The following is a 15,182-nucleotide window of genomic DNA, read 5'->3' as shown; positions in this document are numbered from 1 at the left end:
CACGAGTCCTTTCATGGCCATGTTCCACCCATTTTCAAATGGATACTAATTCAGCATGTCACAAATCATCTCAAGCTGTTTCCATAAATATGAGTCCAAATGGCAGTCCAACGCACTGAGCTTTCCTCTGAATTTATGGTATTGAGTAAACATGGAGCAGATGGCTGTCCATGGTCGCAATGTGGTTTTCCTAGCATTGTCCAAATCAGCCATGACAAGCAATTAGATTTTATGTTGAAAGTTTAGTTTAATTTCTGCAGTGTCACAGTGGGTAGCCCCGCCAATCGTAAAATCTCATTGGTCCAAAATCATGCTGTTCATATTTTCTGATGTGTTGTGATTATCAATGTAAACAGCTTGTAGCTTTAAACATAACAACATGCTGATTTAATAGATGATTCTTGATCCAAATAAGATGTAACTTAGACCAAAGAGAAAAAGGGGGAGATGTGACCTTTTTCTTGATTAAGTGGCTATATGAATTTGAACAAAATTAATTTTCAAAAGTGCACAAGAAGGATCTTTAATAAACATTATATATAGAAGACGCTGACTCACAAGTTCAGTATGGAGCCAACAAACTGGGTTAATTTTTTCTCAGCTCAAATCCAAATACTTCAAGCTTTTGGGTTTGGTTTATTCATTGAAAAAAAAATATTAATTCAATAACTTAAATGTAAATAAACCAGTGCTCAGTTATCAGATGCTGAGAATAAACACCATCTGATTACCATCAAAAAGAAAAATAATTTTGCAATAATCTTCCTGATCTTTTTGTCAACTCAATGGTTCGGAATTTTACCAGTTATTTTTTAATTTTTTCTCTATTTGATCATTTTCATTTGTTATATTCTTTGTATGTTTTAGAACATTTCCAACTTGGATCAGAAGAGTTAATGTGATGAACTTGATGGGAACTGACTAAAACTCACATTTGTTGCATCCAAAATTGCATAGCGAGTATGTTTTATATTTAATGAGGAATACATTTTGCAACTGTAAAAAAAAATGTACTTTCTAAATAATATGTATGAATGTGTATAGTATGAATAAAATCTGGACATACAGTTAAGTGGGTGAGGGTGAGATAGAAAATACTATTTAAAATATTAGAACTTTTTATTGATATCAGCTGACAAATTTGACAAACATTCTTTGTGCATTACATTTAATAATCCTTATTTACTGCTAAAATACTACATTTAAATTCAGTCAAAATATACACCCAACACACAGCTAAGCAGATAATGTACATACAGTACAAAACACTCCTGTGGATACAGGCTGAAATGTGCAATTAGACTCCCAACTCACATTGGAAATTGTATAACCCTTATCATTTATTCTTTTTTTTTTTTTTTTTTTCACCCTCATGTACTTCTTTTCGGGATTTTCTGATAACATAAACAGCGCCTTTTCATTAATTTCCTCATTAGTGCAAAATGACATGATTCTTGAGGAATCACTCATCTGTAATTCTTGCATTTATACTGACTGTAAACTCATCCCAGACATTATTTAATTAAGGAATGGAATGGAAAATATAAGCGAATCAATAATTAAAACCAATTAAATAAAATCGGAACAATTGCCTTTGAAAAAAATCAAAACAACAACAAACAATTTTATCCAAATTAATATGTCAGTCTCTTCTCATTAAGCATTTTATCATCTAATATAACTAACTTCTAATACGAATGCTCTTCAAAAAGTATGAAAAATACTAATTGCTTCATTATTATGGTTCGTCGCAACAGTTGTTTGATTTGCTATTACAGACCTTAAAACATCCGAAACAAAAACATATCAACAAAAATGCTTCTGATATGGGTTGAAACTACTAGCGGTGACTTGATTTAGACTTAATTGTTTGGTCTGTTTATCATCGTTGACTGACTTTACAAAACTGACTCAAGTTTCAATTAGGGATCTCTCACTCAAGAGTACCTCTTTATTACAGGCAAAACAAAAACCTGATGAAGTCTGTCAGCTGCAACAACTGCTGTATCATCTGTGGAACAATCAAGTGCAATCAAGTTTTGATTCTCTGAGCTGATTAGATCTTGGATTATGATCAAATTAAAGTGCTTATTATTTCATCGTAACCGCTCTCGCATCAAGATGAAAGATTACGAGTTTCTGAACGTGTAAGTGCCATGTTCTGAAGGGACTCGCACCTGCTGACAAGAGTAGACAAACTAAGCTACGCTTCGTTCTGAGATAACTTTTGAGGGGCTTTATAGGACCTGATATATTCACAGTTATTGAACTTATTACATTGTCTGAACTTCTTAAATCCTGTTATTCAAGCCCAGAGACTTATTAAAGTGCTCCAATATTGCTACCGTTGATTTTATCAGACGCATCTGACTTCAAACCTCCAGGTAAAATTAAAAGCTCTGAAGAATTCAAATGTAATATTTCCTACCAAATATAATATTAAGTTGGTTCACAAAATGGAGTAAACAATTTATCAGCAGTGAACTTCTGAGTCTTAGTGCAGTGGAAGAAAATGTCTCTTCAGGTTGGCTGAAATGTCAAAACAAATCCATTGAAACGAAATGAACCGAAAGCCAGATGGGTGGAGAGATGAGAAGCCCGTGTTTCAGTTTGTGGTGGTCTCAGCTGCTTTCATCCACCAGCTTGGCTCCGTTGATACCACGGTACGTGACCCTGCTGGGTCGCACCAGAACCCCATGGCCAGGTCGGCAGCTGAAGTAGCGCCGGATGCCCACAGAACCATTGTTTTTTCCTTTCGGGCTTCGCAGCTCGAGTCCGAGCCAAAGGCCAGGGGCAAAGTCAGCTGTGCCAATGTAGCGGATGGTGCCCATCTCATTGGCACTAATTAGCAAGACCTGCATGCCCAGGTGGAGTTTGACAGTGCCATCTGAGCCAGAGGAACTGGTGGTGCCACCCACTCGGTTAGGCCCTGGGCCAGCGCTGCTGTTTGCCCTTGATGTACCCCAGCCAGAGCTGACTGTGCTCCAACGTCGCCGCAAATTACTGGAACGGTTCCTGGGAGACGACAAAGAGCATTTGAGAATGGGATACACTGGACTAATTAATGCTACATTGAAATCTCAGCAAACGAAAACATTCAGCTGAAAATTAATTTTCGGTTGAAAAACACTTTCGGAGGGCCGAAATCATTCAATGCAACAGTGACATTTAATTAACGCTTCTCTGATGGCGCATTTTGACTGTGTCAGTCTCTGTTTCGTGCACACAACATTGAAAAGCTACAACAAGTAAACATGTCAGCTATGGATGATGGGGCTGAATCTTCATTTTAATGAACCGAGATCTTTTAGTCTGTTGTTTTCAGCTGATGCATGAACAAAACTTCATTAAAAACATTATTTGTTGTGAGCATACCATCTAATTCCATCTTTTGGAACTTGAGCTTTGTCTGAGCTTTCAAATTCTGTCAGTTTTATAATGAAATTAAAACTGTAAATGTGGTTTTGAAGCTCCTTAATGTGGTGCGAAAGATCGCTGTAGCCGGCCACAGTTCAGGCGGTAGCGTGGAGCACATGTGAACCGATCATCTCTTCAGCACAAAACAAACATGAATGAACATCAGAAGGTATGCTGACAGGTATAGTACAACTTACTGAAATGTTCCATGTCTCACAAAATCACTCAATCAGTGTTTCAACCACGGAAAGATGTAAATAATACAGCCTGTGAACAATGTCACCTAACGTTACCTCAGGAAAACCTTAGTTAAAAAAAAAAAAAAAATACAAAAAAATAAATATATGCGCTGTATTACATATTCATTCTATTTTACTTATCCTGTTGTCTTCTTTATTTATGTTTGAATAAATTTGTCATGAAAACAAGTTATAGTCACTTTTTTAATGTTTGTTTCAACAACATATTGGAGTAAAGACAGTAATACATCATTAAAAGTTTATCAAAAACTCAGTTTTTATTTGAGTGTGGATTAATTAAATATATTTTATTAATTAATTGATTATTAAATAAACTTTAGTTTCAGTTTTCGGCTAAATCAAAACTTTAATTTCGATTTCAGTGTTTCAGTAAAAAAACAAACAAAAAAAAACAATTATAATTAATACAAACAATTCTGGATTTTTCTAAATGAATAAATAGTAATTAATACATTTTTTTTTTTTTTTGACTGTTGTTGTCAAGTAACACAAAAAATGATCATGACAATGAATATAAGATATAACTCAAACCAAAATTTCCATCATGAGCACCAAGCTTTGATGTATGCGGAACACATGCATTAACCACCGAGCCACAACTCCTGGTGAAAAATTCTTTACTTGAAAAAGGTAGTCTTATTAACAATAAATCATTCCCCACCTGCTTGCTTGACCTTTGCGATTGGGTTCTCTCTGCGTGGCAATGGCTGAGGAAGTGCTGAGAGTGCGTCGAATTCCTTATTAAAAAAAAAAAAAATAAAAAACAGAAACAATGACCAAATATCTGAAAACGACAGTTTTAGATGAAAAAATAATGTCTAAACTGTCTTCAGTCTTAAAAGATTTGACAGAGGAGAGGGAATCAGACAGTAGACATCCGGAATGGCTCACCTGTGAAGGAATAGTTCATCCGAGACGAGGACAGCTCTGACAGACAGTCCACTGAGCCATGAATCCTGCTAGTTAAAACAAAGTGAATGTTCAGTATTACTTCTTCCACTGCACTTTTACAACCGATGCTCTGCCAGAAAACTGTCAAGACACATTATTTTACCCTTGCGTATACTCTGTAAGCTGTCAAACAACAAATTTATCACCTCAAAATAGTGACAGTCACATGGGTTTATTTTGACAAATGCTTGTCAAAATTGTCACAAACAATTTGACATGTAAATATGTAGCAGAAACAAAATAGCAAACCTTGACATGTTAGGACAGTGGAAAAAAAAAAAAAAAAAGCGGAATGATTCTCCAATGGACAGGTAAAAACTCTTTGAAATGAATATCTTTGAAGTCAACATGAAATGGTACTCAAAACCCATTTTACTTCCATAATTTGATGCATTTCAGATTGAAATAGTCTATCGGGAAATGACTGGATTGTGAAGTGTGGTCGTTCCATACCAGAATAGAGCCAGACTTAAATATGAGTTTGAATTGTTAAAGAATACTCCTTTCCTGAAACACACTGACTTGACTGCCAACAACCCCTTTTGAGGAGGCTTATTTAAGAGAATGTGGAGGCTGAAGGTCAAGCTCAGCATGGAGAACTACTCCAGAATGTATGACAATTAGATTATTATTATTATTTTTTCTACATTTCTTTAAATTAAGTGCCATTATAATAGTCCCAACAAATGTTTGAGGAGCTTAAAAAAATGAATTAAAAAATAGCAATCATAATAATAATAATTATGGACTATACAGTAAATTACTATAAATAAAGTGTTTATTAAGACCCTCAGCATATCATCTCAGCATATCTGAATGGTTATGGTTCTTTTTAAATGTACCTTTATTTGCTATTGTTCCTGTCATCAACCAACATTGCAACATTAGAAACGCTGCATTGACTACAATAGTAGCCTAAAACTACAACATTATAATAATAACTATTTGGCTACAGGTTAACATTATATTCTCTGCTTCATTGACAAGATGACGTGAGCCAAAAAGGAAAAGTTTTTACTTTGGAATAACAAGCACAAATAAATTAAATTAAAGGCCCGTTCACATCAAGGATGATAACTAGAATGCTAAAGTTTTCATTCAATCATTCTAATTCTTTTAGAATAAAGAAAAATAATCACACTACGAGTTTTACGATAATGATACAGAGGAGCGATAGTGTTGGAATCACTGTGAGAATGATTTTTTTTTCCATCTGATGAACAAAAATAAACATTGACAGCCAATCAGAATCCACCAGAATTTAAAGAGCTCAAATATTTAAAGTGGTAGATGACATAATTACAGCATGTGCTAATAATAAACAGAATGTTATATAGAATTATATAGTTATTATAATCTTTATGTTATCATTTTTGGTGTGAAAAATTACAATTATGACATTATTTATGTTGGGTTCAGACCACACAATATTTTTACAAAAGTCACTGTCAGATTATGCGATTTTGACTCCTAAATTCCTGTCGTATCGTAGACAAGAAACGTGTCAAACTACACATCGCTTCCCGACCAATCATCGATGCCATCTTTAATGATATGCGTATAATGTTTCCTCAAGGAAGCTAAACATTCCATCCCTTCCGGCCAACAGTCATATACATGTTCACGTGAGCGTTGTGAAGCACTATGTAAGCATGTTGCGAAGCTTGCGCACGCTTACATCACATGACGTTTTGGTTAACTCATGAATGTGCGCATGATAAGTCGGCCGGAAATGATGGTTTATAATTTAAAAAGTTTCAAATATTAGTATTATTCTCACACACACACCTATTGTTCCGCTTCAAAAGACATTGATGGGGTCATTTGGGCTACTATTGTGTTCATTTTGCGTGGTTTTTGAAGAGTCAACTTTGAGGGTTCCATATGGACTTTTTTTTTTTTTTTTTTTTTTTAAGTCTTTCTTTGAATTCCACAGAAGAAAGAAAGTCATCTGGGATGGAATGATAGTGATATGATGAGAGATTTTTCATTTTTGGGTAGAGAATCTCTTTAAGATGAGGAAAATGCATCAAGAAATAAATAGTGGCTGTTTCAATTTGACTTAAAGAGCCTCTGACAAAATGAAAGGAAGCGGTTGGGATCTCTCTGCCTGCGTGCCTGTGGCTGCCCCGAGGGTTAATTAAGAAGACAGAATGAAAGAAAGCTTCTAGAACAATGTGCTTATCAGTCACTCAGCTTCTTTACAGAAATACAATGAGAAAAAAAGAGAGGAATATGGCATAGGTGAATGGTTCTGAATTAAGAATATATGATTCATGACAGATGGAGAAGATATGAACATTGATCATTTGTTGAATAACCAGCAGGGGAATGAAAGCCGTAAAAGGTACAGAGGGACAAATGGAGGGCAGACCGCTGTCGATGGGAAGGATTAGAGTCGTAATAGAAGACTGACAAAAGAAAAGTAAATCGAATACAAAGAAAAAGTGGCTGGATTTTAATCAAAAGAAAGTAGAAAGGAAGTAATTCCTTTCCCAATATCTACTTGTCAAATTAAACAAGCAAAAGTCAAATATAAACTACATTTTATGAAGAAATGTGACTTTTTTTTGCATGTAAAACCTAGGTTAGGTGGCTGCCAGGGCATTTCTATGCGGTTGATAAAGTATTGTGAGCAGTTCTTAGCATGTTTATGTGGTTACTATGGTGTTGTGGGTGGTTGCTAGGTGATTCCTAAATAGCCTATGTGAAAAGAGCCCACGTTCTGACCCATCCTTCAAATAGTATTGAATTTTTCACAAATGTTATTGTCTGTCAGAAGTCTAACAATATCTAGAAATTTTATCTGTGATACCAGTGTTGCTAGTAAATGTCTTTTGAGGATGAATGCAGGGCAGTTAATTTTTTGTGGGGGCCATTACGTCCCTCATGCAGAAATGACTTACAAATGTCGATGCACAATCTTATTAATGCTGCTGTACAGAAAGGTCGAAATCTCTATCCAACAATCAAAGACACAGTCGGCTAAAAATAATCATGCTAAAAGTCAGCAAGACACGAGAAATAAGACTCAGTTAAGATGCGGTTATGGCTGCAAATTCTCCATGGTACACTTGCCTCTGAACTCGTGAGGGTGGGGCGAAGACTCCGTGTTTAGGAGGACAGCTGAAGTATCGTACTCCTCCAACTGATCCGTCATTCTTTCCGCTCGGCTTGTCCAACTCAATCCCCAACCAAAATCCTGTCAGGGACACAAACACACACACACACACACTATGTATAAGCACACACATTTTGAGAAATGTAGCGATTCGCTCGCCGACCTGAGCTTGGTAAACAATCTCCAATCTGTCATCTCTCAGTACAGCTCGAGCCTAAACAAACGAATACCAAATCCTGTGATTTGAGTAAATCCAGTTATTCCTTCCAAAAGCTTTGTAATGCTTTGTAATGGAAGGACAAACAAACAGTTGCTTTTCAGTAAACAAAGCAGAGGGTGAGCGTTATTCTATGAATGTATGAATAGCAGGTGAAAAGGGCGCATTGTGAAGATGATGGATTTCACCTTAGGGTACCCCAACAATAAAATGGCACAGATCCATGTTATTTTTCTTAAAAAAAAAAAAAAAAAAAACACGCGCACACACACACACACAAAAAAAATAAAATAAACATGAATATAAAGTCATTACTGTCTGGTTGAAATGAGGGCACTTAAGTTCTTTTCCAGCAGCAAACTTTAAGACAGCTGCTTAGAGCAAATTAGCAAATCCAATGTTCTGGAGGCTAGACGTCATTCAACAAGTCCAAATCCTTTATAAGGGGCTATCGACCCCTGGCATGTGTTGGAAAAGTTATCAAGCTTCACGCTACATGTGTTTCATTATATGTAATGATGGTCACACCTATCAGGGGTTGGAAGTGCTTACGCAGCGATAGCTCTCATTCTGTCTGAAATATAATTTATTTGTGATAATATAATATGGTAATAAGATATTAGTTTTCTATTTAAAGTTGGGCACTTCAAGTTTTTTCCATAGCCTCCTTGTGTCAAAAAAATTAAAATATTATCCCCACAAAAACATACATTTTCTGTTCTGTTGGATAAAATAAGTAAATTGTGTCAGTCAGGCAGAAACCTTGCATCTTCATATATATAATATATCATAATCATATTATCAATCAAGTTTTATATAACATCTTTTTAACTTTTAACATGAAAGTAAGGTTAATAATATAACTTAGAGAACAAAATGTTCAGTTTTACTCAAATTAGGGTGATGCAAAAATGAGTACACCCCACTGAAAGTCTCTGGAGCAAAGCTAAATTTTAGACTACAAATGTCTAATTTAACAAGAATCCAACTCAGGTGAGTCTAATTATTCATTACACAGGTGTCCAGCAGACAGTTGACTATAAAAGGGTGTTAAAACCCCTTCCCATTTCATGCTGTGAGCAATGGCACCACATGGAAGACAAATGTCACTAAAACCTGAGAAAGAAAATAATTTCTTTACACCAGAAAGGTGAAGGCTACAAGAAGATCAGCAAAGCTTTACTTATCAGTCATAATACTGTAACAAAAGTGGTACAAAAATGTTAAAAAGATGGAACTGAAGCCATCTCGCAGAGACGTCCAGGTCGTCCACGGAACACCTCGACAGGAGCGTCTTCTGATGAGAAGGGTTGAAGAAAATCAGCATGCAAGTTCACTGCAGTTATCTAAAGAAGTAGAAAGCCAAACTGGGGTGATGATTTCCTGTGACACAATACAGCATACACTGCATACATGCATGAGTGCCCTCCACGAAAGAAGCCTCTCCTAAAACCTAGGCACAAAAAAGCCCACCTCGAGTTTGCCAGGGCCCATGCAGACAAAGATGAAGACTACTGGGACTCTATACTCTGGAGTGATGAGACCACGATAAATGTTTTTGGAACTGATGGCTTCAAAACTGGATGGCGTCGCAAACGTGAGGAATACAAAGAAAAATGCATGGTGCCTACAGTGAAACATGGTGGTATCAGTGTCCTTATGTGGAGCTGCATGAGTGCTGCTGGAGTCAGGGAGCTGCATTTCATTGATGGCATCATGAATTCACAGATGTACTGCTCTATACTGAAAGAGAAGATGCTACCATCACCCAGTGCCCTTGGGAGTCATGCACTTTTCCAACATGACAATGATCCTAAACACACATCTAAGGACACGGTTGGATTTCTGAAGAAGAACAGGGTGAAAGTGATTCAGTGGCTCCTGATCTGAACCCAATCGAACACCTATGGGGAATTCTGAAGAGACAAGTTGAGCATCACTCTCCATCCATCATCCAGTCTCTAAAAGAGCTCATTCTTGAAGAATGGAAAAAGACAGATGTTGCAAAAATGTCGCCAACTTATTCATACCATGCCTAGAAGTGCTGTCATTACAAATCATGGAGGCCAAACAAAGTACTATATGTAGTAGTTTTTGCTGTGGGGTGTACTTATTTTTGCATCACCCTAATTTGAGTAAAACTGAAGAATGTGTAATCTAAGTTATATTATTAACCTTACTTTCATGTTATAAGTTAAACAGATGTTATATTAAGCTTAGTCTTGTCAACATTCAGGAAATGTTACTTTTCAAAGGGGGTGTACTCATTTACACTGAGCACATATGAAATCAAATCCTGACTGCCTATGCTAGAAATCTTGTTATGGGCCATGGCTGGATTTTCCATCAGTACAATGATCCAAAACAACCATCAAAATCAAGACAAAAATGGGTGGACCTGGGAATTTGAAGGACCTGGAGAGATTCTGTTTGGTGAAATGGTCTCTGATGTCTTGTCAGGTGTTCTCCAACCTCATCAGAAATTAAAGAAGACTCAGAGCTGTTATCTTGGCAAAAGGAGGTTGCAAAACGTATTGAATAAAAGGGAGACATTAATTGTGGCCAATGTGTATTGGAGAAAAAAAAAAAAATTGCGTAAAGAGATTATATGCCCATTTTTAATTCTTTTGTTGCAATGAAAGGTTATATTTTTGTGAATTTTTTTGAATGAAAAGGATTAATGCAGATTTATTTTCACTGGATTCTTTATTTATCAAGAGTGCCAATAATTCTCACAAAGAATGCATAATGTATTTTATTATAAGCTGTCCCTGTATTATATGCTGTGCATATAACTGAACATTTGCCAATATAATATGTGCTGTAGTACGCCATCCCAGATTTCTCTCCAAATCCGTTTTTAGCTTTTCCAATTGATTTTGATGAAATTACTGTGCTGCCTGCTACATGAAAGTGCTCTCCACAGAAAACACAGAGCTGAGTTCAACAGCACTCAGTGGTCATTAATTAGTGGACTAGAGCGAGCATTTTTAGGCTTTTTATGGCAATAGTTTAGCTACTCTTTTTTTATTATTATTATTTGTATCTGTATTCAGATACAAATATTCAATTACATTATATCAAATAAAATTTATTTAATGAACAAATCTTCAAATATATATAACACACAAGCCACAACACAAGCCAATACAGTGATACTACCCGCACATGTGCACAATGGCACATTGGCTTATTCAATAAAATACAAATCGATGAAAATCTGTCCTTTAAAGAATGAATGGTACCTAGTTGTTTTCCCTGGTTCAAGTATTAAACTCATGTGTCTCAATTGTTCATTTTCCACAGTGCTCATAAAGTGATAATGTACCATTGAGGAACCACTGAACATGAATATTGATTTTATTTGTTCAACATACAACTGCGTCAGCATTCACAATCATGGACAATAACTAATAAATGTTGTTCTCAGTTCACCAATCTGCATGAATCTTTTCTCCATCCAGACCTTAAAGCACTTTGACTGAATACTCGTGAAAACTCCTGACTTTAATAATAAAGAGGGTCACACTTTATTTTAAGGTACACTTGTTACTGTGTAATTATGCACTGAGAAATATTAATTAACAACATGTACTTACTATAAGGCTAGGGTTAGAATTAGAGTTTGGTTTAGGGTTAGTTGCTTGTAATTATGCAGTATTTAGGGCCAGAGCACCAATGGTGTGAGGACCCTATTGTAATTGCTCAGTCAATTATTCTTTTTCTCCCAAATGAATTGCATTTTTGAGGGCGTAAACATGCTCGAAAACTCATGAAACTTTGCACACGCGTCAGAAGTGGTGAAAATTTACGTCTGATATGGGTTTCAGAATTAGGTGTAGCAAAATAGTTCGATAGCACCACCTACAAAATTTCCATTAAGTGCCCTTTGCTCTACGTTACACGTACAGTTATGAAATTCTGTAGACACATGTAACAGCCCTATACTACAAAAAAGTCCCTGGGTACAAAATCTGAAAACCCAACAGGAAGTGAGATATTTTGAATTTTCTCTGCAAAATGTGTGCATTTTTTGCCATTTCCAAACTCATCCTAGAGCCTTAATCAGATCAACATCATATTTGGTCAGTCTAATCTTAAGGCCTTTGCGACGTTAAATTGCGAAGATCTAGAGTTTCCGCTGAAGGGCGTGTGCGTGGAGGCCTGACAAAGTTGGATGTTTCGCCATTAAACAGGAAGTTGTTGTTACTCAGCCATACAATGTCAGATCTGCCCCAAACTTCACATGTTTGATAACAGTCCTGGCCTGAAGACATCTACATGGCAATATTCAGTTACATTCATAGCGTCAGCTGTGGGCAACAGGAAATGACATGTTTTACACTGTGATTAACTCCTCATAGAGATTTAATCAGATCAACATCATATTTGGTCAGTCTAATCTTAAGACCTTAGCGATGTTAAATTGTGAAGATCTTGAGTTTTCGTTTAAGGGCGTGTCCGTGGCGGACTGATAAAGTCTCATGTTTTGCCATGAAAGAGGAAGCTGTTGTATTTCAGGCATACAATGTCCGATCTGCCCCAAACTTCACATGTGTGAGAAGAGTCCTGGCCTAAAGACATATATATGCCAATATTCAGTCAAAGTGCCACCTGCAGGCAACAGGAAATGGCATGCTTTACACTGTAATTCACTCCCAGAAACACATTTCCATATGCCACGAAGTACCAAACATACTAGAAACACGTTAAATCATGCAGCACTTGGCAGTGTAATGTATGGGATTAATGCCACAAAACAGGAAGTTGTTGTAACTCAGGCATACAATGTCCGATCTACTTCAAACGTCACATGTTCGATAATAGTCCTGGTCTGAAGACATCTACATGGCAATATTCAATTACAGTCAAAGCGCCACCTATTGGCAGCAGGAAGTGTGGCACTTTGATGTGAGGGCCCTTTCATTACTGCTTGCAGCTTTAATTACTGTTATTACTATGTGCAAAAATATTAGACGTGCAACAGGGACACTAAAATAAAGTGTTAGCATGAACATTTTTGCTTTTCATTTTAACACGCTACTTACATTTAAAAATGCTACAATCTAATTATTACTTTTATTTGACACCTCTCAAGTTTTCATTCGTATAATCAGAGCCCCAAAAGTTGCTGAAGACTTTTGGAACACAATGAGTGTCCTTCAAATTCTGTAAAATATCCAGTGTACTGAAGTAAATACAGTGACTAACTTCACAGTGCTGTAGAACTGCTGAGAATACCTGCATACCAGTTCCATTAATAACCTAGCAGAGTAGCAGACATAAAGTCCCAGCAGAATGACAGGTAAAGTGTGCGGTAAGGGAATTTGAGTGGCTGGCCTTTTACTCATTTATTAAATTTCTCTCTCTCCATTGTGTGATATTAGACATTTTGGAACATTTATACTGCTACTGAAATATGGCTTTAATTCATACAGAGGTTATATAAAGGAGAGAGATCCAAGTACATTGGCAAAGGAATATCTTTGAATATCTATAAATGTGCAATTAACCCCAAACCCATAGTGCACTTTCCTGAGTTATCATACACTGTAGGAGGTTGTTAGAAAGCAATAATGTCATACCTGGAGCAAAACTGGTCATCCCGTAAAACCGGACAATCCCTGTCCTTTGTCCCACCACCAATACACGCTCCCCTAAATGCACCTCTGTGCTCTCATATGCTGTGCTACTGGCTGAAGGGGTCCTGCTGCGAGCAATTCCTGATGGGGAAAAAAGTATCTTAATATGTATTTCAAAACATCTATAATCTCATTCTAAATGCACTAATAATATCTAGGGCTGCCAGTAATAGTCGACTAAACATTAGTCAACTATTAGTGGCATAATATATGTAAAAGTTGACTAAACATTAGTCGACTAGAAGAGATTTAGTAGACAAAAATTTAATTAGTTAATTAGTTAGTCGCAGAAAAAAAGGAAGAAAAAAAAAACTTGTGGCAAAGTCACGCAGTCTATGAGGGAAGATCGTTAACGGAGGGTCTGTGTGGTAATTACAGTATATCGGGCAAGAAATATACGGTTTATCATTTGAAACATGGAAGTAACTTTACTTGGCCGCTCGTTCTAATGTTAACCTAGGTAAATGTGCAGTATTATTAGGCGCATATCCAAGTGTTTGTGTGGAGTGTGGAAGCTAAAGTATAGCACGCTTACTGCAAGACATGGAGGCGGCAGCTTGAATCTTTTCCTGAAAAACAGCGGAAACGACTTAAAATACTCCGTCATTGACAAGAGTAATACATCATTCGAAACTGTAAAGGGTCTACTTTTATTTGCGTAAACTCACAATAACAACATAACGTTGTGCCTTTGTAAAATAAAGAAAATACAATATGAGCTTTCTGCCTTCTCAGTTTCCATGAACTGGGGCGCATCACAAAAATGAACTATATATATAAATAAAATCTCAAGGATTATTAGGAACACCATACTAATACTGTGTTTGACCCACTTTCGCCTTCAGAAATGCCTTAATTCTACGTGGCATTGATTCAACAAGGTGCTGAAATGTTGGCCAATATTGATAGGATAGCATCTTGCAGTTGATGGAGATTTGTGGGATGCACATCCAGGGCACGAAGCTCCCTTTCCACCACATCCCAAAGATGCTCTATTGGGTTAAGATCTGGTGACTGTGGGGGCCATTTTTCAATTTTCTTGAACATTGTCATGTTCAAGAAACCAATTTGAAATGATTCGAGCTTTGTGACATTGTGCATTATCCTGCTGGAAGTAGCCATCAGAGGATAGGTACACGGTGGTCATAAAGGGATGGACATGGTCAGAAACAATGCTCAGGTAGGCCGTGGCATTTAAACGATGCCCAATTGGCACTAAGGGGCCTAAAGTGTGCCAAGAAAACATCCCCCACACCATTACACCACCACCACCAGCAGCCTGCACAGTGGTAACAAGGCATGATGGATCCATGTTCTCATTCTGTTTACGCCAAATTCTGACTCTACCATCTGAATGTCTCAACAGAAATTGAGACTCATCAGACCAGGCAACATTTTTCCAGTCTTCAACTGTCCAATTTTGGTGAGCTCGTGCAAATTGTAGCCTCTTTTTCCTATTTGTAGTGGAGATGAGAGGTACCCGGTGGGGTGTTCTGCTGTCGTAGCCCATCCGCCTCAAGGTTGTGCGTGTTGTGGCTTCACAAATGCTTTGCAGCATTCATCGGTTGTAACGA

The 15,182-nt window shown here is 36.9% G+C and overlaps 1 protein-coding gene across 8 annotated transcripts in view; it reads right to left on the bottom strand.

Annotated features, from left to right (window-relative positions):
• Window positions 1-1,133: 1,133 nt before the first annotated feature.
• The window catches only part of zgc:103755 (uncharacterized protein LOC449988 homolog), a 51,634-nt gene continuing 37,585 nt past the window's right edge, over window positions 1,134-15,182 (bottom strand). For 3 of the 8 annotated variants that reach the window (XM_067367219.1, XM_067367217.1, XM_067367220.1), the window contains exons 11-15: window positions 13,552-13,689; window positions 7,707-7,830; window positions 4,569-4,636; window positions 4,339-4,414; window positions 1,134-3,015 (exon numbers count right to left, since the gene is read on the bottom strand). In XM_067367219.1, the coding sequence (XP_067223320.1) occupies window positions 2,622-3,015; window positions 4,339-4,414; window positions 4,569-4,636; window positions 7,707-7,830; window positions 13,552-13,689 (800 nt within the window). In that variant the 3' untranslated portion in view covers window positions 1,134-2,621. Of the gene's footprint in view, window positions 3,016-4,338; window positions 4,415-4,568; window positions 4,637-7,706; window positions 9,313-13,551; window positions 13,690-14,143; window positions 14,178-15,182 lie in introns of those variants that run through there. The other 5 variants (XM_067367218.1, XR_010892514.1, XR_010892511.1 and 2 more) reach the window with 5 other exon arrangements.

This window comes from Chanodichthys erythropterus, chromosome 18 (genome assembly GCF_024489055.1).
Source record: "Chanodichthys erythropterus isolate Z2021 chromosome 18, ASM2448905v1, whole genome shotgun sequence".
Lineage (NCBI taxonomy): Eukaryota > Metazoa > Chordata > Actinopteri > Cypriniformes > Xenocyprididae > Chanodichthys > Chanodichthys erythropterus.
Note: the sequence above shows the minus strand (reverse complement) of the source record. Positions and strands in the feature narration are given on the sequence as shown.